Raw genomic sequence first — 24,062 nt, 5'->3', positions numbered from 1 at the left:
GAGACAGACCCACTTCAATCTGACGACTGCGCACACACACACACACACAGCTGATAGCCAATATACAAACTGTTTACTTGACCTTTACAAAGGTTTCAGAGTAGCAGCTCAGGCGGGAAGTGATCCTCGAGGGTCCCATAGCACTCAGAGAGCTGTATATCTCTGCCTATGTTTCCGTCTCCACTAACAGGGCTGAGGGCTGTGTGTGCGTGCATGCGTAGGTGTGTGTGTGTGTGTGTGTGTGTGTAACTTTTCTGCAGGAATCCCTGCATCTTGATTTCTCATCTTGTCCCGAGATAAACTCAGGGTAAGGGACTCTCCAGTGTGTTCTTGACTGCTGAATCAGCGTGAAGCGCTGACCTGCCTGAACCTTTCTAATCTGATGTCATCTGATCTTCACCAATGGCAACGGGCCACCTTAGTGTCTCAAGGACCATCCTTGAGCTCAGACCATGCCCGCCATCAAACACACAGAATTGATCTTAATTTGATCTGATTGTAATTGAGCTACCCCCCCTCCAGCTCCAGGAGAATTTAAAACTGATTCAAGAATAACAGTGTACTTTGGCGCACTCTAGTGGTTTTCTTTCTTTTGTTTATATTTAACCTTAGGGACCAGGGGGAGGGGCCCACCCACACTGTATGGTGTTCCACACTGCCAAAGGCAGCCTGGATGAGGCCAAACTAGTTAGTACTCCTATACTGAAGGTCCAACACCCCACGTTTTGTCCCTGCGGACCTCAGCCTGCACAAGAGGTTTTGCTCCATAACTGAACGTCAGATATGAAAAGAGCCTCACCCTCACGGAGAGGGGGGGGGGGGGGCGGGGGATGTAAACGACGACTTGTCTTTTGACCCCTAATAAAAGAAATGATCATTTGGCAGGCGCTCTGCGTCCAGGCAGCAGCCCAGAACCCTCACAGACATGCTAGGTTGTAAGGCGGCCCGACATCCAGCACCAGGATCCATTCATCACTAGATTAAAGCGCGCCCGTGTCTTCAGCCCACTTTGGAAACATTTGATTCCACGAAACCATTTGCCGCTAAGTGAAACGCAACTCAGGGAAAAGTGCACTTATGAAACATAAAAAGCCTACATTTAATGAGCTCTGCCAGTTCAGATTATGCAATCTGATACGCGGCCACACCGCCTGAAAGAAAAAAAAGGAATTACTGTGAAAACGCGAGTGTCAGGACCATGGACAGCGACCAAACACAGTAAACAAAAGGCCTCTTTGTCCAAGGCCTCCGCTTCATGTCAGTGTTTCAAATTATACACCATCTCCACTGTCAAAAAAATGGCAAACTGTTGCAGCACAACTGAGTGTACAGAACATAAGACAGGATAAACCTCCGCTCGGTGCCAAAATATTCACGCAAAACAGGCCTTTTTCCATAGGTTTCAGCCAGGCAATAAAATTTCAAAAATTTCGGGCAGGGGCCCCATCTTTGCCTGAAACTCAAGCATGAAGGAGCCCTATGTGTTCTTCCTGTCAGATGAAGGGCTGTTCAAATTTTATCATGCGAGTGTTAATTGAGAACTAATGGACTGGTAATTCAGAGCAGCGAGATCCAGTTCACCGCCGAATGTCACACAACCCTGGTGGCGTTTAGATCACGTTGGGGCTTTTTTTGGAAAATCCGCCACATGACTGTAGCCATCGGGGGATGCCAGGCTAAACGGAGGGGGGGGGGGGGGGGGGGAGGGGGATGCCCGCCATCGTGTCTGGTTCTGCTTTAGACATTCAACCCCCCCTCAGTCTCCAAGGATCATAACTCATGTTAGAGGCAGGTTTTATGGTTTATGACTGGAAAATAAAATGCTGCGTGTTTCCTGCAGGCGAAGCGGTGATTTACAACTATGAATGATAAAGTGAGCGCCCGCCCGACGGCGCGGATGTGTGAGGGCTGCTGAGGATCCAGACATGTCCGACATGTGGATGTGAGTGTGGTCGTATAAGCGAGTGTGGTCGCCACAGTGCGGTTATATACATTGGAACACAGCGTGGAGGGGGGAAAGTTCTGGCTCACTTATAGGTATCAATACCTGACATCATCATCTCACATAATTAGCACGGTGTCCACATCCTTCTCCAGTGACCATGGGTTATTTCATGTGGTCCAACAACTGGAACCGAAACCTCTAACCAGTAAATCTAACCAACAGCGTAAATACCTCCGGGGCTCTGCTGTCTGCAGACATGGTTACTCATTTCAACTACTCCTCTCCAAAAAAGCCAATCAGATGTGTTTATTGTTATCTTCTGCCTAAATTTGGGGCCTGATTATTTTAAATACACAGTAAAATGTCTTGATCACCTGGCTCCGAGCTCAAACGGGCCACGCTTCAGGCCGGGACAGGCCCGTCCCAGCCTCCACGCAGCCCTACCTCTGATCTAAGACAGGGACCGGCGTGTGCCAAGAACTCTCTCTGGTGAGGTCGTCAGTCTTACGCCCAAACCGCAGGCGCGCGCCGGGCAGATCAATAATCCCCATCATGCCTCACCACAAGTCACTCAAACCTCCAAGGGTAGGCGAGCGGAGGAGGGTTGTGGGGGACCTGCTGAGAATCTGATACTCTCTTAGATGCTCTCTGTCTCCAAGTGGAAGACATGAGGACTCGTCTTCCGCAGCCCCGTCTGCTCTTTTAAACACGATCTCCTGTTATGACATGGTTCCTGACGTTGTCGGCCGTGCTCTGATTAGATACTTCCCTCTCAGGCCTGCGGGACGTCAGCCGTCACCTTCTCAAAAGGTTGACGTTGAAGTCACATGTCGGTCGTTACCCAACACCGAGAGTTAGCTATCGGACGGCGTATTTCAGTAAACAGAGCTGAATCTCAGGTAGCCTTTTATCGTTTTGTACGACGCAAGAAAAATATTAAATTTGTAAATGAAAATATAAAATAATAGAAAGAGAGAATTATAGCTGATGAAAAAATACTTACATTTTTGTGCACGTCACATAAACTGAGCAAGGACATAAGTCATTTCCGGCCACCATCTTTGTTTCTATTGCGACAAAAGAGGAACAAGTAAAAAAAAATCTCCTTTTTTTGTGCAACGCACATAATCATTTTTTCATCCAGATGATTGAAAGACTCTTTGAGGGGTTCTGGAAATACTTTCAGTACAGCAGTACGTGTTGTTAAACAACCTTCAGAGGCATTCATTCAGAGGAACAGATGGTTAGCGAATGTAATGATAACACAGGAAAGGCACAAACTGGTGTTAGCTCTCGTCTATGAACAATCATTCTAAAAAGATGCAGAACAGGATATTGTATGAGATTACAAAACAAATGGAGCCCTCTCTGCTGCCCTTGCATTTAAAGGATAACACTGGGCTTCTACTGGAAATAGCGGTACAGTGTGAGGTAAAACCAAACTTCACCTCGGGCTGAAACACATGTGTCCGTCTCCTGGGTACAATATGCAGAGGCTAAAGGAGCGCCGAGGTCTCCGTATGCAGTATTTCTTTAACTATGGGCCCTTAATTGGATCACAGGTCTGTTTCAGGTGGGTCCTCACGCCGCCAAACGCACACCAGTTTGTTTTAATCACCTCAGGTCTCAAAAGCGAGGCTCAATTTAGACAATTTATGCCTGAGCTGAAAAGGTTTAGTAAACCTGGCTATAAATGTGCGCCGTGTGTGTGAGTCCCCCGTCAGCCTATATGGACTCCCCGCGCTACGGTGGCCAAGCCAAGCCCAGCGACTGGTAGATCCACTGGGAGTGTAATAACAGATTAATGTGGCGTGCCAGGCCCCACGACCAGACGTGTTTGACGTTAATGCTCCACTGTATATTATCCAGCTTGCAGAAATGTTGGATGTGAGCGATGGGATCCAAGGACAGGGATGTTTAGGTACTAATTACCAAACAGCAAGGCACAAGTCTCGCTCCATATTTCCTTACTCCTGTGGAAACACTAGGCAGGCTCCATTTATTTTTCTTTGACTGTTGTTTCTGGCAAGGCCGCGTCTCGGTAAACACCACTCGCCCACCATTGTAAATCCGACAGGCGCAGATCTTTCAAGTTAGACTCCTTTGAGGAAAAATGGAGACGGATCGGATGGCGGCGCTCGGGTTTTCCGTCTTAATGAGAGAGTGGAGAAGAGGGATGGCGTTTGATCCCTGGCATGGAAGCCTCTATTTAAGCCTGTCAACGGTCATCACTCTCTCTCTCTCTCTCTCTCTCTCCCTCCCTCTATCCTTCCTTCTCTCTCTCTGTTATGGATGGAGAACCAGACCTGCACCACTGGATTTGATCAACTCAGTCAGGCACACTTAACCCTTTTCAGGACCGCGATCCAGGTCTCCACCGGCTCCTTCGCTATCGCTTCACGATGGCCTGCAATGTATCAGTGTTGATTGATCACCTAGCTGGGAACGCGAAAAAAAGAAAAGGCAGAAGCAGATCTGTGAAAATATTATTTTATTTGTGGAGCTTCGCAATGAGCAAGGCCTCTCAGTCATCATGCTCCGATTTCATATTGTATGTTTTGTCCAAACCACACAAGGCTCTTCAAGGAAGTCTCGCTGTAGTTGCAGCCTGACGCCGGGCCAAAGACGATAAGCCCCAAGACAAATTTCCATCCACCACTGCGTGGACAATGAGACTTTTTGAACTTTAGCCCCGTGGATGTTGATAGGCTCCTCAGAGCGGAGGAAATGTCTCTTTGATGAGGGGCTGGAGGGCAGGGCTCCTGACCGTCGTCGACCTGGCCCCGGAAGGCGCTTCCCATCGCAGCACTAATGGCTCTACCTAATCAGGCCTGATTGGGGCCGCAAAATAAATACTCTCTCCGTTCATAATATCATGTGTAACTTTAGACAAAATCAATACCTGTACTGAACACTAATAGCTAGAGGCAGAACAAATGCTCTGGCTGCAATACATTTTCTTTTTTTATCAGAATGAGTCCGTCAGTGACATTGGCATGGATTTTTGATTATTCCAAATAAAGGCACATTAGTTGAGGGTTTTTCATGTCTTAAAAATAAGCTCTTAAATATTGCAATTTTAAACAGATTGATGCATGCAAACGAATCAGAAACAAGCTTTGTTCTAAGCTATCAATATCCTCATCAGCTAAATCATCAAGCATTTCATCTTTACCTATTAAAATCAATCTTTCTTTCAAATCAATCTTTCAGGAGCGGGAGTGAAGCTCAAGATGCGTACAAGCTCAAGGAAACAAAACAAATACAGCCACACCTACAGTAGTGGCAATCAAAATGAAATCTGCGGATCGCAACAGGCACATTAAGCGAAACAATTAGCGCCAATCATCAATCATAGATGGATCAAGGTGTCTCCCCCCCGGGAGCCAAAGCGTGATAATAAACACTGGAGTCAGACTAGACTTCTGTGGGCTTAGGAATAAATAAAGAGAACGACCCTGACATCAGCAGCTTGTAAAAATGTTTGGCCGTGCGGACCGTTGGAGGACGTATGAAAGAGAAGCTTTGTGTTGTGAGAAATAAATAACAGACTGACACAATCGTTTGAGTGAGAGTGTCGTGTCAGACGTTTCACAGCAGCGAACTTTGAATGTGGTCTGAAAACCTGTGAATTGCGTTAAAATGTGCCTGATTTATCGTCCGCTCCACTTCGGCTTTGGCGCGTCTGTTTCTGCCATTGCAACACCGTATCGAGCTGTAAAGCAGCAGGCCTGTCAGCCACCCTAAAACACAGACATCTGCAACGTCTGACACGACAAAAAATATTCCTGGTTCCTGAAAATGCCACGAAAGAAGACTCAAAAAGGACAGTCACATGTGTGTATATTTTTTGTGTTGTGTTACTAGTTTATCTTGTTTCAGCTCGGGTCGGTTGGCGAGTTACTTGGCCAGTCTCCTCGCCACGTCCTTGTAGGCGGCCTCGATCTCGGAGTCAGCGGCGCAGGTGTTAGTGAATTCATCGTGCGTGTAGGCGTTCTTCAGGTACCGCCACACCCCCGACATGTCAGAGGGGATGTCGTAGTTGCGGTACTTCTTAGCAACCACCTGTGAGAGAAGGAAAAGCTGTCACTTCAATGTGAACTGGAGACAGACTTGATTTATTTTGTCAGACATTTTAAATCCAGTCTTATAAGTGTACCATCAGTTTATGTGCAATAATATATATATATATCTTATTTTTAATTGCGCAATGTTTCCCAGCATGCAACCGTTTTGCTAATTAGCGCCAAACACAAAGTGCAGCTGACAGAGGCTGATGGGAATGTCATTAGTTGAGCTGGTATCTGGTTGTAGACCTGCAGGTGGTGCAAGAGGTATCGGGGATCACCAAGGTACACTCCCGTCTTTACCTTGACTATGTGCAGTTTAGGCAGCAGGTTGCAGTCTGCAAGAGTGAGCTCGCTGCCATCGAGGAAGCATCGGTTGGAGCCCTTCTCCTCCTCCATGCTGTCGGCATCGATCTCATCCGGCAAGGTGCTGTTCAGGTAGCCATCCAGCTTCTTCAGGGCCTTGGTCAAACCTTTCTCTAGAACTAAGCACACAAGTCACACACATAAGTACAATACCTCTGTGTGTGTGTGTGTGTGTGTGTGTGTGTGTGTGTGTGTGTGTGTGTGTGTGTGTGTGTGTGTGTGTGTGTGTGGTGATAATCTCACTAGGTGGCAGCACAGCAAAAAGTCTCAAATACTGGACTCTGCTACTACCTAGTGGAGGAATTTAATAACAGCTGTCATATATTCCTTTTTTCTGTTGCATGTGACTGTGTGTGCGTCTGTGAGTGTAAATGGCACAAAATGAGCAGCCCACCGGCGTTGGCCTCTGGTTTGGTGTTCTTGATGTAGGCTGAGAACTTGGCGAAGATGTCGTTTCCAGCTGTGTTCGACTCCCTCTGCTTGGCGGCTAGTTTGGGATACCTGAGCAGACGGGGGGGGGGGGGGGGGGGGGCAGTCAGAGACGCAGGCAGAACAAAACCATCTGGATTGCATTAACACCTGGACTGGGGCTCAGCTCAGACTATAAGCATGTTACACACACACCGAGTTGGCCGGCCGCCCCTTAAGCGCTCTCACACTAAGGCCCATTTATAATGCACGAAACTTTACAGGCAGTAACAGAAAGATTAAGTTGATCTGACGGTTTTCTCTGCAACTGCTCGCACACTGGCTCATTTTTTTTCTCTTCTTCATGGCAATGAAAATAACAAAAACCCATTTTTCGTAAATAACACAAAAGCTGCAGCACAATAAAGCACTTATAGTTTGAGACACATACATACTCATTCACAAAAGATTTACCACAGCCATAAACAACAACAGAGCGATATCAGTTAACATCGGCCTGCATCAAATACAGCACAAATTCACTTTTATTGGGCTTAAAACGTTTCCTGTCCTTTCAGCAGTGTCGCTGAAGTGAAATAAATCAGCGCGTGTGTAGTCAGCGATACCGTAAACTACGAGCTGTAAAACCTTCCAGCTGAATTACTTTGGAGGACAGAGCGTTTCCTCCAGGAACTCCTCGATCTTGTTGATGTCGGTCTTCACTTCTCCGTTGAAGGTCAGGAAAGGAGGGTGTGTCCCCGGAGCCAGGTTGTGCAGATCTGCCGGCTTCCTGCAGAGAGAAACACAGAGATAGAACTGGTGTGTGGTGTTTTGTCTTCGCTGGAAGCTTGCGTTGCATACATCCTAACACATCCTGACCTTTTGAGGTCGACGGTGGTGACGTTGAACACGACTCCTTTGAGCCAGAGGATCATGAAGAGGCGCTGAGAGAAGGGACAGTTGCCGATGCTTTCCCCGTCGTTGCCGGCCTGCACGCAAACAAGACGACAGAAAACAAGTCAGACAAGTCACTCATAGTGGAAACATAGCCAAAGAGTTGAGTCAGCACATTTCTGACATCAGAGCTGCATCGATTTGGTGAATAACCGATTAGGTGACGAACAGAAAAATAATCATTTGATGGTGCCAGGCTCTAAAACGTTACATTACATTGTAGTAAATAGGTTCTTCTTGGATTTGGGAGTGTTGGTTTGGACAAAACAAGACATCTGATGACAAGGAAACCGTGACGGACATTTTTTTGCACCGTTTTAGGATCCGTTCATTCACGATTTAATCGAGAAACTAATCATCAAATGAATCGATAATGAATGTAGTTCCCCCTACATGCTACACCAGCTTTCGGTCGTTGGTCACAAGGTTGACAACCTTGCTACTAACAATTAAATACATATTGAATTTAACTGATTGTTATCTTTGCTTTATATTTGACCAGTAAGGTCGTTCAGGAAAAACACTACGCAAACGCACATAAATACGTCACCCTTAAATCCCCTTAAATACAAAGGACAGAGTCAAACCAAAAGTACACTCAGTATTGTTTTATGTGTACTATATGGTGAGTATACTGGTGTCCAGCACTGTAGTACTTGAGATCGGCCTTGGCCTCGAGACTGGTCTCAAGATCACTTTATGAAGGTCTCGGAATCGGCCAAGACAAAGGGGACTCTGGATTTTATTTCAGGACTGCAACTGTGGGGATATCACTAAACTGACGTGGTCTCAACTCCTCAAAGTCTTCATCTTGCTCTTGGAACAGCCGTGGCTCAGAGGTAGAGCAGGTCACCTTCCAATTGAAAGATTGGCGATTCAATCCCCGTCTCTTCCAGTCTGCAAGTCCACTGGGTCTTGGTTTAGGGGGTCTTGACTACAACATATTTGTCCGAATTGGTTTCGAAATAAGTTCATCCATGAATCCAGAATGTTTAAATCCTTTAAATAAAGCGTGCAAATAACACAATAGGATTCAAAAGGTTGCCTCTCCGTCGTTTACTCATGAAACATGTGGCGAGATCGTGTGTCGGCATGTATGGATACACAGCAGAGCATCAGCAGTGACACCTGACCCGCATGGCCCAGCTGAATTATACATAGTGATTCCATCACCTGGTTCACTGGCCGACGGGGCACCGACTGCAGGGTCAGACCTGTAGGTCTGGAGTCACAGTGAGGTCCACAACACGCTGCAAAATAAGTGCAATGACCTCGAGCTCAACAGAGATCTGCCTGCGTAGAAAGTTTCCTTCGTTTAATACATCAATGATTCGGAAATTAAACTATTCAAGAAACAAGAATTTATTCATGTGCAGTGCCGTAATTTCTATATTTGATGTGGGTAACAACACAAATGACATTAAATGATTGACTTGGAAGCAGCACCAGTGATGAAAGATAAACAACAGAAACAATTTGGCCGTTGAGTTCATGTGCCCAGCGGCAGCCTACACTGCTCCTCGCAAACACCAGAACACACAGCTGTCAGTCTGAAAGTAGCTGAGCCAACTGTATGCACAACCAGCCATTGATGCCCAGGGCTGTCGTGCAGCCTGGGCGCATGTGACGCTCCTGTCCGTGCATTGTTATGGCTCGGCTCAGCGGTAACACAATACACAGCCGCTGATAATGGCCAATCGACATCTAGAACACCGGGGGACAAAAGCTGTCACACACAACTGTGCCTGTGGGCACAAGGAGCGGGAGCCGACGATGAGAGGGGTCCACTGGAGGCAATGTTATCACATGATCCATCCAGTGCATACACATACATGTGTACTTTACTATGGCTGGGTTAGGGCGCAGGTGGTAGATCAGCTTCAGCGTAATCATCTTGCCATTTTCTTTTCTAAAGCACTTCATGAAAGCTATGAGTCTGCCAGGAGTGACAGCTTTCTACCTGTAAGACAGAACACTAATTATCTATAGTTACAGCGTTTCCCTTTCTAGAAATAAGAGTTTGATGTACTGAAACAATGTTGTTAATGGCAATACAAGCCGAGGTGTCGGCAGACTTCCCAGCCGACCGGTTTCCTAGGAGGTGGTTTGGCAGAGAGCGGCCTCCGCACCAGCTAATCAGGTCAGTGCGTCCAGGCAGCACACCAGCAATGAGCTCCTCCACCTGCTTCCCTCCACCTCACCTGCCTCAGGTATTTTTCATCTGCCTCTAACATCTCCCACTGGGCCTCCAGTGCATCTTGTGGTGGAGAACGAAACAACACTGCTGTGTTTGCCGAAGGGCGGCACTTCCAAACCGGCACTTGTATACATGTTTGCTCTATTTCGGGAGATAATCTGGAGCGTCTATTGATCAGCGACAAAAAAAAAAAAATGTCAGGGATACTTGAATATAAAAGAGCAGAGTGGCTGATTCAATTGCTGAGCATTAGCCTGTCATGCACTGCCTTTTAAAGTGTAATATGGAGTAACGGCCCACTATCAGCAAGCAGCTTCAGTATCACTGTCACAACAATCCTGGGTCACCATAGAGTGCCAGCGCCACTGTAACTCTACCTCCACTATTGAGTTACACAAGCTTTCCACAACACACAGCCGTGCACTGAAGTCCTGCTCATATATTGTCTCTATCTTACAATAAAACTAAAATACCGTAAGCATAGTCGAGTCTCTGTCTTACCTTGACAAAAAGCTCGATATCAGGGTCTCTGTCCTGACTGTTGGTGGACATGATGCCTGGTTTTGGCTGTCACCTTGATTCTTTTTTATTTCACCTAAAGTCCTTTGCTTATCCTTGAAAGGTCTACATTCTCCAGAAAAACAGATGCATAAAAAAAAAAAAAAGATATCTTCTGTGAGATTATCTCTGCTGCTGCTGTGATCCGTTTAAGAAGCCGTGTTTGTTTTCTAGTCCCTGATTCGATGATCTCCACCACCTCTTGGTCCTGCGAAGGCCGTCTTCCTTGTTTGTGTCCTGTCCAGGTGGCAGGTAGAGCCCTGCGCTCTGATTTAGAACCCAGATGGAGAGCAGAGCTGGCTCTCACTGACACAAAGTGGAGAACAGGTGTCAGTCTATAACCCGGGGGGGTGGAGCCCCATCCCTCTCTTCCCACCGCTGCAACCAAACTCCCCTCCAACACACACACACACCTCTACCATCGCCTGCTCTCCTGTCTGTCTCGTCTAAACTGGTCACCTCACTTTCTTGTTTTTCTTTTTATATAAAGAATAAATGGTATGTGTGGCATGTTCACTTGTTTGGCTGATTGAGGCAGGTTACATCTGATCACCAGCAGGAGACCCGGAGAGGATTCATCTGTGAAATATTGATGCTTGGCTTTGGTTTTAAGGCCAGAATTGATGTTCGTTTACGCAAAGGGCCTAAGTAGGGCAACAAAAATAAAGCAGGTCTGACAGCTAGCATTTTCATCAGCACACACTGAAGAAATTGACGGGGCCCACACTATTTACTTTGTTCGAACGGGCGCAGTGTTCTGAGAGATTCACACATGAATAAAATCTCTCATCATCTGCAAGTTTGAAAGTCAGATGAAAGAAGAGAGAGAGAGAGAGAGAGAGAGAGAGAGAGAGAGAGAGAGAGAGAGAGAGAGAGAGAGAGAGAGAGAGAGGCTCCAGCTGGTTTCTAAAAATGTATTCTATTTATAGAGCAGCCCCCTCTCCTGGCTGACATGCCAACATGCAGCACAGACCAGTTACTGAGCTGCTATGGAGGAGTTCATTATCAGTGGTTCTGAGGAACCATGCTGAGTTCTTTCTAAATGTGTTATCTGTAGAGGTCTTAATCAAAGTTAGGGTCTCAATAGGCCTCACAGCACCCACACAATGAAAACAATACATGAAAATGAACTGTCTTTTCAGATTCAGATCTCAAATAAATAAAAACTTATATTTGATGTGACTTTAGTTCATTTTCTGTTTATCAAAACAACAGTTCAACATTTGGAGAAATTGTCAAAAACAATCAATCTACACTCGTTATCACCACAATGACAAAGTGAACACACCTGGTCTGGTCTCACAGCTGACACAAAAGAGCAAGAACCAAAGCCATGAGGCGCATTCAGAGCTCAGAGACATGATTGTGGAGAGGCACAGATCTGGAGAAGGCTACAAAAAAGAAAAAACTGCAACATCAAAGGTTTTCAAGGCCTCCATAATTCTGAAATGGAAGAAGTTTGGAACAACGAGGACTCTTGATAGAGCTGCACGCCTGGCCAAACTGTCAGAGAAGGCCCTTCATGGTAAGAACGGTCCCCTGGAAGGCTCCACCGATCAGGGCGAGTGTCCAGACGGAAGCTTCTCCTTAAAGCACCTTAATGATTCTCAGACAGAGAAACTAGACTCTCTGGTCTGACGAAACCGAGATTGAACTGTTTGGCCTGAACTCTAAGCAACAAGGCACCACTCATCACCTGAGCAATACCATCCCAACGGTGTAGCCTGGTGGTGGCAGCATCAAGCTGAAGGTCCGCCCTCCAACAGGACAACGACCTTAAGCACAGAGCCGAGACAAAGCATGAGTGACTTTATGTAAATGTCCTTTTGAGTGGCCCAGGCAGAGCGCTGGACTTGAACCCAATCCAAGATCTCTGGAGTTTCCTGGAAATGTCTGTCCACCGACGGTTCAAACTATTTTAGCATCCACAATGTGGAAATGTGGGACGGGGGTGTGAATACTTAATGAATGCGCTGTATGGTCTTCAAATGCACAGCTACAGCCAGCAGCCAATTAGCTTAGCATAATGACAGGGGAAAACAGCTAACCTGACTCTGTGCAAAGGCCAAGACATAGTCTGGCACATAACTCCTTGTAAAACTGCAACTTTTTGGCTCCACATTTCTGAAAGCTAACAGGCTGCTGGCTGTAGCTGTACATTCACCGGACAGATACAACGGTGATATCAATGTTGTCATTTCAAGCGTATTTCCCAAAATGTCTAAATCCTTGATGATCATACAACCATTAAGGGTTTAGAAGAAATGTCCTTGGGGTTTTTTGTGTCCTCTTGAGACAAAAGGAAGCTCAATCACTGACTTGTTGGGCTAATCATTCACCTGAACATCAAACAGTAACTGACATTTTGTATCTTTCCAGAGCCAAAGTGAAGGGAGTGATTGAACTCTCCACTTTGTGTCGACACTTTCCAAATGTGACAGTCTTCTCAATATCGTACCGTCTACGGTCAATACAGTGTCATCATTGTCTTGATTGTGAGATGATAAATCAGTGACAACAAACCCCAGTAATATGATTATACGGCCAAAGAAACTTTCCTCTTTCAGTTGTTATCTTAAATGGAGTTGTTATCACACAGTATTACAATATTATAAAGATTAAAAAACACTTATAAGTGGTGGTAGCCTATTCTGCAACGACCTGCTTTATCTCAGTCGGCAGCGGAGGAGCCACGGAGGGTTTCTGCATCGACAGACAATCCCCCTTACTCCCTCCCTATTTTTTATAGCGCAGCTCGGTTTGGTTTATGGCGATTGCTGAAGATGAAACTGTTGGGAAATCCGTCCCACGGGTTGGACAGGATAGAGGGTGGGGTGGTACGTGGAGAAGGGGCCAAGTGTGTTGTCACCTCCATGGTGAACTATGGTCCGTGTTTGTCATAATAGTCATATAACGACCTCCAGATAGCGTTTCTCTAATCCCACATCCCACCGATGTTTCTCAAGAAAACGGGTGAAAATCGTCTGCGAGGACAGAAGAATAAGATTTCTTTATGACTTTATAAAAAGAACAATGGACATTCAATATTGTTGTTCTGAAGATATGATATTCATGAAATGTTGGCTTTGGCAGAGCTAAAGCTAATGCTCTTTCTGGAGTAAGCCCCAGTCCCTGTCACAATTATGGGAGGAATGTTTGGATCGCTTCAAGAAAACATCATCCAGTTCAGATTGTAGCAATCACTTTTGTTTGTTTGCAACTCATCTGCGTTGATTGGATACACCCATTCCTATCCGACCACAGCCTGAACTGCAATAATACAGAGACGATTTAAAGATTTAGCACATAAAAAGACGGCTGTCGTTCCCTATTACGAGGCCTTTAGTGAGCTCAGACAGAGCTGCTCGAGCCCAGCCCACTGACTCTCAATCTCTGTTGCCCAGTCAGCAAAGTGACCCCTGGGTGTGCTGATACACCTCACCGACCAGCTCTATCAGAAAAGCAGCAAAACACACAGTGGGATTTGCTCAGGCATGGAGTTCACCCCTGGTTTCTATGTGCGTACAGTAAACGAGTTAATTATTACATCAGGCTGCCTCCAGATTAGTCACTGACAAAGCTTCTGATACAAGAGATCACTGCTTCTGACATTTCTTACTGAAACAATACTTAATGACTTGAAACTAGAGATTGAGACCATAAACTCATGTTTACAATGTTTACTGAGGTGATAAATCAAGAGAGAAGTAGAGTCATTTTCTCATAGACTTCTATACAACCAGAGGAGTCGCCCCCTGGTGGTCAGTAGAGAGAATGCAGCTTTAAGGCACTTCCACATTGGCCTCACTTTACAGAAGAGGTTACCGTCTGGTTAGGCTTCAAAAGTAAATGTGTATACAGTGGCTATGAATAAGTTGATGTTATTTATAGTTATAGCTTTTTACATCGTTTTAAATATTCCTGCTTTACGTTTGAATTATTGTATGTTTTCTTGTGCTTAATATGACCTGCAAATGGAATCCACAAAGTTAAATTTCTTACTTGGCGAATCAAACTTATTAAGATCTGGATCTTTGTGAAATGACTTACGCATATCAGCCACTGTTCCAGATTATTTTATATGACTATCATAATTTTTTCACCTCAGGGTGGTGATTAGTCATGTTTATGGCTCAGACTTGGCCGACGAATGTTACGCCGACGACTTTTACTTTTACTTTTTTGTTACTTTGAGTATACACTTTTGTAATGTTTGACTTTAAGATTTTGAATGTGGAACTTATAGCTGTAACAGTGTGAGCTGTATTACCGCCTCAGTAAAACATTTCTGTGAGGAACCAACACTAAAGAATCAATCAGGAGCTGTACAAGAGGATACACAAGTGAGGGATTCACAGACAAGATGCCTTCACGGAGCGTTTTGGAAAAACTGATATAGAACCGAGTTCATCACTTATAAAAGGGAAAAACGAACTTTACAGCAGCTGCGTTTTGTCGGATGCCTCATGCTGTGAGTATAATGCTGAAGCTAAAAACCTGGGTTGCATGATTTGGGTCGACCCTGCACAGAGAGTCTGCATGTGCATGTCTTACCTTGACGAACAGAGAGACGTCCGGCTGTCCGGGATCAGCCGGCGCAGCACTGCTCTCATCCAGAGTGACATTCTCCAGAGTTTTCAGGCTGTAGTCGACGGAATCCTTCGGCGTGGTGCTGGGGTTTGTGTAGGACATCAGCATCCCGTCATCTTCTTCCTGGACCCTCGGCTGGACCGGCGGGTCGTCGCACGGGTCTCCGAATGACTCGGAGGATGCTGAGGAGGCCGACGAGCGCCTGGATCCGTCGCGCGCCTCGCCGTTCACTTCCTCGACCTCCACCGCTGGCTCCGGCTCCACGTTCACCTCTTCCTCAGCTTTGGCCTCTTCCTCAGCTTTGGCCTCCTCGTCGTCGCTGGATGAAGAGGAAGAGGAAGAGGACGAGGACGAGCCGCTTCGTTTGTCCTTATCCCTGGTGTCCATGTAGTCCGGCGAGCTGCGCTCTCCCTCCGCAGCGACGTGGACCTGCACCTCGCGGTACAGCCGCTCCTTCGCCTCACCTGGGTTCTCGTATGCGGGCTCTGGGTTGGGGCTGTCCGCTCCATCGCGGCTCTCTTCATGCGCGCTTCCCTCGCATACTGTGTCATATGCGTTGTCCATGTTTGTTGGCTTTGGGGTAGTTTTTTTCCTTCTGGTGGACCTGGAGGTTTTCACGTGTTGGAGCGCTGAAGTGGTGGCACACGGTCTCGCCTGCCTCTGAACTGACTGAGCGTCCTGAGCGTCCGGGCAAATTCCAGCGATAACTCATAGGAGACCTTTGATCCTGCAAGTTAACAAGTGATTTATGCAAAAGCCGAGGCCTTCAAGGGCACATCAGCTCAAATGCAACACCCCTTCAGTGCAGTGAACACATTTTTTCCCCCACTCTTAATCTACTCAAAGCTGGAACAATTTAAATAATTATAATTTATATTTTTCAATTTTGTGAAATATACTTCAAGCGAACAGAAGTTTCTTAGTTTGTAATTAATCACAGCTAAAGATTTGAATGGATTAGTTCACTTAGGTTGAAGCGACACATTAGTTTAGTTTGTTACAACTTACATTTTTAATGCTAATAATATTTCTAAGGGGCTGTGTGGAAATTATTAGAGGGGGAGGAGGGGGTCAGAATGGGGAAGGTTCTGTATTTTCCTTTTGCTGAAGGGAGGATGGTCATTTTATTTTTCACCAGATTTATATTTTATTTTTAAACAGTGTGTTGTATGTGCTCCATTTATTATTCATTGATAGTTTAATTAGAACCCATTTGTTTAACAGACCACTGCTAGTTATATTTAGTAGTATGTCAAAGAATTAGGCAATTTGGAAGTCAACCTCTAATGTGCATATCATTTCTCAAACAAAGGTTCAAATTGGGGTAAATCATTATTCTACAATTATTTCTGCTTTGCCTTGTTCAGTTATTGATAATTCAGTTATATCTTTTTGAGAATTTTTTTCTCAACAAAAGACTGTAATGCTGAGGGCCTTGTTTTTTTAAACTAGCCCTGCTCTCTCCGCCAAAATAGTTTTAATGCCATACAATTACTATTTTTACATGCTTTTATTCAGCCTTCAGAATCAGATCTTTTGAACTGTTTGGCCTGTTTCCTGTGAATCCGTGGGAGGAAAGTGACAACATAAATGGTCTGCACTAGCAAAATGTGTAAAAGGCCCTGGTATCACACAAACACATGCACACACACACAAAATAAAATACAAATTGCTCAGTTTCACATAAGTCTTTAATTGCATCAACATGGCAAAGATAGTTCATTTGTAAATCATATTTAATTTTAAAAACAGGTTAATAATCAAGTAAGATTAACCTGATGTAACAATTTGTTATTTTCTAACAATTTCAAATGAATTGTTTGAATATATTCAGGATATATTTCATTTCTCTGTCAATAAGTCAGGGGAAATTATCAGACACGTCTCTTTCATAAAACAAGAAAATTATCATAAAATTAACAATTTCCATATAAATGCTTTCAATTAGTTAAATTTTGTAAAAAGTCTATATCACAGTGATGTCTGTAATCTTTTGGGGGGCACAGGTCAATGCATCTAAAAGCACAAGGAGAAAAAACAATCGTTTCTGAAAAAAGATTCTGAAAATATATTAGAATTTTATTTGCAGATTTGGATTCTACTTGACTTTCTATAATTATACTAATTTAAAAAAGCTTTTTGGCAAGACACACCTTTTTTTTTTTACACCATTTGAAATAGCAACTACCAACAAGAAGTGCAAGTTAACCATGACCTAAAAAGCATCCAGCTACTGCCCCTTCCTTCTGTTTCATTTCTATCCCGTACTGCAAATCAGGGGAACAGTTCTTGCACGTCATGCCGAAATAGTCTTCTTAACAAAGCAACAACAAAACCCTTATAATCCCTATGACGAAATACTGACCCAATAGCAATTGCACTTCACATTTCACCAACACATGGCCACGGTTATGACATATGAACACTGCCATCTATTCAGAAAAATGTCCTCCAAACACAAATTCTACAAAAAAAAAAGAAAACAGACTTGACACACAAACAATTGCACACCTTAGAGAAATGTTCTCCGTTAAGTTAAAAGGCAAATGGCAACTCTCTACTAAAGAGCAAGGTTGTGATGGGATTACTACATGAGCAGAAGCCTGGCACACGGAGTGAGTCTCTAGTGGAACATCTGCTTTCATGTAACATTCAAAAATAACACCCCAGTCGACACTAAATTCATTTGATTACTTCTCTGATTAATCACAGCATTTATAATTTAAAGCAACTTCTAATTCAGTGCTCGGACCACAAGTAGAACAATTGGTGGCAAAACAAATCTGAAAGGCCCGTTCTGCGTTTCCCTTATGACACAAATCTATTTTGCATATTCGAAAAAGCCGAATTAACAAAATCTACCGACGTCCATACTGCTGTCACTGTCGGGAAGTCAAGGTGTCAGTCTGCTTCAAACACGGTGTTTCGATTGTTTGATAGCATGTGTGAGGCACTTTGGAACATCCGTTCTGAAAAGTGCTTTTTAAATGAATGTATTGTTTTACTCTGTCTGGACAATAACTTTCCAAAACGTACACAAGTATGCAGAAGAACTTCAGCCTTTAGCATTCATCAAAAGTTTTACGAGCTCACATGTCAACACATCAGGATAACGTTACAATTTACCTCTGGCCAAAACTCACGTTTCACTAAACAGATTTTACTGAATATTTGAATGTAATAATAACTAATTAATCCGCATGTGAGGGGGGATGCGTACGGGTCCCGGATCGACAATGGTCCGTTACACCGCAGACTTTCACCTTTCAGACTAACAGGTTTGTTTAGAGCATACTGACGCCTCAATTTTGGCCAACAAGGGTTCATGTTTTCTATAATCACAGGCAAAAATCCTACTTTTAACTTTAAAGTTTTACTTATAAAGTGACAATGAGGAGATGATATAGGGTGAAATTCACAATCAAAGCAAAGCCACTATAAAACCCATGTAAAGGTTTATGTATGTTGATTAACCCTACACCAGAAGCAAACCCCAGACATTTCCCTTACACTCAAGCCAGCCAGATGCACATCTGGGGGGGGAGGGGGGGGGGGGGGGGGGGGATGCTTCTGGACAGAGCGAACTACCTTGGGGAGCGACACCTCCTCTTCTTTTACGTCTGCCAGCGTTTCCCTTTCTTCACCTACAGGTGCATGTCCTTCAGCAGCAGGGGCTGAGACATCTCCCTGCTCCCGTGTTTCAGCGGGGGCAGCTGTTTGAGCATCACTTGTTTTATGTAGATCACCAGAAAGCCCAGCACCATCACCACGCCGAGGAAAGAGCCCACAACGGGGGCGTAGGAGTGGACGTTGACCCTGGGAGGGGCGCTGAACGCGGACGGGGCCGCCTCCTGGGACAGCAGGTCCTGTACGTTTAGGAGGGAGCCGTTGTTCGGCAGAGGGTGGATGGACAGGATGTGGCACATGAGAGGGTAAAGGTCGACGGAGCGCATGGAGGTCTTGAGGTAATTCTGCCGAAAGGCCGGCCCGTGGGCCACAAACACAGGCTGCATGCTGCGTAAGGTGTTGTCGTACCCATGGTTCCCAACTGGAGAGAAAAGACAAGAAATGTATTAGCATGAATGCATGAATACTTCCAAAACTAGACGACTCGCACCAAAAGAATATTGACTGATAAATGGCACTAGTAAGAGAAAAAATAGTTTTCTCTTAAAAAGGTACCCTGAGAGGTATTTATTTTTCCACTGGTAAAACTATGTAGAAATGTTTTTCTATGTTTAGTTTGTATTGTCTACACGCATGAGGCACATGTGCACACTCCTAAGTACTTGAGAAAAAGCAGTATGTTTGTTATTTTGGAAGGTTTTCAATATGTTTGGAAAATTACATGATGACCTATTTTTGACCTATGCTACTGTGCACACATGTGCCAGCACAGTAGCAGCAGAATACACAGTCCTGCCAATTGCATTCTCTACTGACCACCAGGGGGCGACTCCTCCGGTTGCAAAAAGAGGTACATTTGTAAAAAAGTGTGAGAAAATGACTACTTCTCTCTTGATTTATTACCTCAGTAAACATTGTAAACATGAGTTTATGGTCTCAATCTCTAGGTTCAAGTCTTCTTCAATACAGCATGATGTTCATTTAGTAAATGATGGTCCATTTAGAGTCAAACAGACCATAAAGCAGGGGATGCTTTAGGGCAGGGCTTTAGGGGGCGGGGCTTACAGGTCGCTGCCGCTAACAGAGCCATATACGGCTTCTCTACGTCACTCCTTCGCATTCCAAATATGGTAACTTCCGTTCATTGGTAGAAAAGTTAACACGGGCGTAAAGAATGCAGGATTTAAAATATTTGTTTTAAATGGCTTTGCAAATGTTTTATGAGGAAGGAAATGTATTTAACATGTTAATTAGACCTAAAAGATACTGCATATTGACAACCCAATACAAGAATATAAAAACACCAGATGTGAGACGCATCAACACAGGAAACAAGCTAGAATTCATCTGTCCTACCATCTTCAGTTGAAGTAAACGAGGGAGAAAGTGATTATTCACAGAGCAGAACTGTAACGTTGCAACCAGGAAGTGCAGGTCCAGTAAACGCACAACGATAACGAACATTATGAGTGAGCATTGGGGCGATTCATGCACACTGGGTCTATACACTAATGTAATTAAGTGCCTTCACCGAGGAGCAGACAGTAACTGCTGTAGTTTCATTGTCCAGGCCTATTGATGTCTCATAAATCAAACGGCCATACAGTAGAAACTATCTTTGAGAAGTGTCTTACTACACATCTTCAGCTTCGCAGTCTCACCCCACGATGTTCGTGAGGACAGAGTCAGCAGGTCTTTCCTTCCAGCCACAGACTCCACCAGGTCATTTTACTGATTAACAAGCCTTCAACAGCAGAGCAGGAACATTAGCTGCTTGGCTGCAATGAATAGCTCCAATACACAGTTTGAGATATCTTATCTAAAGAGGTTTTTTTTTTTTTTTAAGACAATTGAAGAAGAAATTAGTGCACTTTGAGGCGGCGCAAGACAAACTTCCAAACCCAGACACAGCTGCCGTTTCAAAAGGGAAAACCAATCTGACTTTCTTTGTTGATTACAGCTGGTAATACATGAGCTCCTGTGACGCTATTAATAGAGCAGACTGGAGCTGCTGTTTGAAACAACAGCTACAAACCAGCGTATTGTGCCCACACAGCTTTATATGAGCTTTGAACACGTACGCATGAAGGGCCCGGTCCTGTTCTGCATGATGGTCCAGCCTTCCTTGGACTCTATGAGGATGGGCATGATCCTGATGTTGTGTTGATAATGGAAGCGCTCGGGAAGGTCTTCCTTCTTGTACACCACCATGTTCGGGTTCGCGTCCACCAGCTTGCTGTACACCTCGTCAAGCTTCCCTGCAAGACGGAGGAGAAGAAATGATACAACACATTAGTGGGTGGATTTTTGTCACCTTTTAGGACATACTCAGGCTAGCTGTTTCCCCCCGCTTTCAGTCTTTATGCTATGCTACGCTAACTATCTTGTAGCAGTACTGGATCTTCTCCCCAAACAAAAATGTCAAACATTTAATGAACTTCTTGATGGCACTGAATGTGACGAGATGTTTTAAAGTGATACCTTCTTTGGGCAGTAATGCCACCACCGGACTCTTGTCCACCCAGGTGTACAGGTCTCTGCTCACATACTCATCCAGTTCTATGATCTTGTCGGGGGAAAGCTGCGCCATGCCGTGGTCACTGGTCACTATCAGGTTCACGCTCTGGTACAGCCCCGCCTTCTTCAGCTCGTTGATGAGGAAGCCGAGCTTCACGTCGATATCAGCGATGACGGGGTCCATGAGGGAACTCTCAGGTCCCAGGCTGTGCCCGCTCTCGTCCGGCTCCTCCCAGTACAGAACTCCGAAGTCCACCGTTTCCTCTTTGGGTGCGGAGAACCACTCAATGATCCGCTCCACTCTGGTTTCAAAGGAGACCGAGGCATTATACGGGAGGTACCGATTGGGGAACACGCCGTGGATCTTCACGTCGGACCCCGGCCACATCGCCGCTCCGCTCCGCCCTCCAGCTTTCTGGATGGTCACCCAGAGAGGCACCGCCTCCTCCCACCACCGGGACTCATATATACTGTCCGTCTCCATGGAGAAGGACCGGTTCAGAGCGGGGTCGTACATCTCGTTGGCCACGATGCCGTGCGTCTCGGCGTACAGCCCCGTCACCAAGCTGTAGTGGTTGGGGAAGGTTTTGGTGATGTAAACGTTCTCCACGTGCTCCACCATCACGCCGTTGTCAATGAGGTTGTGGAAGTTGGGCGTTGGGACTCGGTTGATGTAGTCCCAGCGGAAGCCGTCGAAGGACACGAGCAGCAGCTTGGACCGGTCCCTCGCGCCGTGGCTCCTGCGCCCATGTTGGTTCAAGCGATGGAGGGAGACCAGAGGCAGCATCAGGGCCCACAGGAGAACCAGAGGACCGCAGCCTCTTCGCAGCAAGCAGCCCAGCATAGTGTGGTGTGTGACGAGACAACCTACAAGCAAAGGAAGAAGTCAGTGAGCTGAGCAATTAAGCCCTCGTCTGGAAAAAAAGTATAAGGACACACCAGGCTCTGCAGAGTGAAGCCGATGTGCAAGTGTCTTAAAACCTGCATTCTCTCTACTGGCCAGCAGGGGGCGACTACTCTGGCAAGTCTGATTTGTATAGAAGTCTATGAGTAAATGACTACTTCTCTCTTGATTTATTACCTCAGTAAACATTGTAAACATGAGTTTATGGTCTCAATCTCTAGTTTTAGGTCTTCTTCAATACAGCATGATGTTCATTTAGTAAATTATGGTCCATTTAGAGTCAAACAGACCATAGAGTACAGTATCCTTTAGGGCGGGCTTACCTCCAACACCGGCTGACTTATTTACATTATTCTTTTCTTGATAAATCTTTTGTCTATCAGCTGTGACGTCTCCAAACATCTCTTTTTATCTGACCCACAGCCAAAAACAAAGACATTCACTATCATGTAGGACAAAGAAAATACACCGGTCATCTTCAGCCTTTGACCGACTCATTGATTATTCAATCAGCAGTACTTCCAACTTTGTTTGTTTGGGAGACGCCTCTGCCTCCAAACATCAGTGTCCAAACCACCGCTTTACATTTAAAAAGCTGTAGTTTTTTAACGAGATGTTAAAAACAACAATCACAAATGAGGCGTAACATTCAGGGGTTGACCTACTTTGTTCTAATGTGAAAAATACAATTTGGTAATTTAGTGTACTTCCTTGTACACTAAAGGAAGTACACTTCCTTGTACACTCGCAGTGCAAAACAGAGATCTTGGCCATATTGATAAAACCAACATTAAGCCATTTGCAACCAAATGCCTTTTGAATCAAGCGATATTTTTCTTGATTATGACATATAATCGATTAGTTGCACGGTAGAAAATTCATTGCCACGAATTTATAATCAAATTGCAAGAAATTGGCTGGTTCCAGCTTCTCAAATATGAAAACCAGCAGATTTATTATATTGCACATTGAATATCTTTGGGGTTTGAGCTGTTGGACAAAAACAAGCAATTTAAAGATGACACATTGTGACACATTGGGAACATAATGGGTACATTTTAAAGGTTGAAATTATGTATCAGTTTGGAGTTAGACAGCAGCCACACTCAACATAAAGACATGCTCAGCTCAGGAGGAACAATGATGTCATTGTTCAGACTGAGGATATATACCGACTGCAATGCATCTTTAAGAGCAACTTACCCACAAATGTCTACATGACAGCCCTCCTGCTGAGAGCCTTAAGGGGAATAATGGGTTCCATGTTTTAGCATTTCAGCTGCAGAGCTAACTGCTACAAACACGCAGCTCCGCGAGCAACAGGAAGACAACCACGCACAGCGAAGACACTTCACGCGAGCGGACCGGGGGGCAGAGACATTCATTTAAAAAACGCAATTTATTGTAGTGTTCCACTTACGAGTCGGAGACAGGGTGAACTGTACAGGGTCGCTACAAGATTATGCTGTCAACAAGCTTACCTTGTTGTCTGATCGTGAGCTGGCTGGCCTCGCGCTGCAGGCTGCACACTTAGATAACCAGCCGGATGGAAGTCCCGCCTATTAACCTGCTGTTTTGTTATGTGTGTGTGCGCGTGTCGCATTTATTTAAAGATATTAAACCAAACCAGATCATCTGAAGACAAGACCGGAGAGCTGCATCCCCCCCTCAAAATCAACTGCGAATGCACCGGCACCAATGACGTAATGCAGGGAGAGGAGGAGGGAGAGAGTTCCGGTATTATAAATAGACATCTTGGTGTCAGTCAGGTCACGAGCATTTTGTTTTTTGCCTTTAAGATAAACAATAAAATAAATGAAGGGAAATATGTCAAACGTGAAGGGCGTTACATTCAAATACGTGAAGGCAGAAACAAATATCTATTCTCCTAATTGTCCCTCCTTAAAATATTCGCCTTCAGAGACATTG

General features: G+C 45.0%; 2 protein-coding genes across 5 annotated transcripts; both read right to left on the bottom strand.

The window, feature by feature from the left end:
* Positions 1-4,448: 4,448 nt before the first annotated feature.
* Positions 4,449-16,614, bottom strand: clic5b (chloride intracellular channel 5b). Of its 2 annotated transcripts, none has more exons than XM_076084382.1 (6): positions 15,050-16,614; positions 7,666-7,775; positions 7,451-7,576; positions 6,773-6,879; positions 6,316-6,497; positions 4,449-6,010 (listed from the first exon to the last, which is right to left on the bottom strand). In XM_076084382.1, the coding sequence occupies exons 1-6, from the start codon at positions 15,647-15,649 to the stop codon at positions 5,846-5,848; spliced, it is 1,290 nt and encodes a 429-aa protein (XP_075940497.1). In that variant the 5' UTR covers positions 15,650-16,614; the 3' UTR covers positions 4,449-5,845. The 2 variants fall into 2 exon arrangements, with proteins under 2 accessions (XP_075940497.1, XP_075940498.1); XM_076084383.1 differs by lacking the exon at positions 15,050-16,614 and adding an exon at positions 10,439-11,007.
* A 144-nt stretch (positions 16,615-16,758) lies between these two features.
* enpp5 (ectonucleotide pyrophosphatase/phosphodiesterase 5) lies at positions 16,759-23,830 on the bottom strand. 3 transcript variants are annotated; one of them, XM_076084381.1, is made up of 4 exons: positions 23,554-23,830; positions 21,194-22,096; positions 20,794-20,970; positions 16,759-19,133 (listed from the first exon to the last, which is right to left on the bottom strand). In XM_076084381.1, exons 2-4 carry the CDS (start codon positions 22,071-22,073, stop codon positions 18,730-18,732), a joined length of 1,461 nt encoding a protein of 486 aa, XP_075940496.1. In that variant the 5' UTR covers positions 22,074-22,096; positions 23,554-23,830; the 3' UTR covers positions 16,759-18,729. The 3 variants fall into 3 exon arrangements, with proteins under 3 accessions (XP_075940496.1, XP_075940494.1, XP_075940495.1); XM_076084379.1 differs by having other exon boundaries at positions 23,615-23,829; XM_076084380.1 differs by lacking the exon at positions 23,554-23,830 and adding an exon at positions 23,337-23,545.
* Between the last annotated feature and the right edge of the window lie 232 nt (positions 23,831-24,062).

Source organism: Anarhichas minor, unplaced genomic scaffold, assembly GCF_050575085.1.
Source record: "Anarhichas minor isolate MPS153535 unplaced genomic scaffold, ASM5057508v1 ptg000136l, whole genome shotgun sequence".
In the NCBI taxonomy this organism is placed as follows: Eukaryota; Metazoa; Chordata; class Actinopteri; order Perciformes; family Anarhichadidae; genus Anarhichas; species Anarhichas minor.
This window is presented reverse-complemented; position numbering and strand designations above follow the sequence as displayed.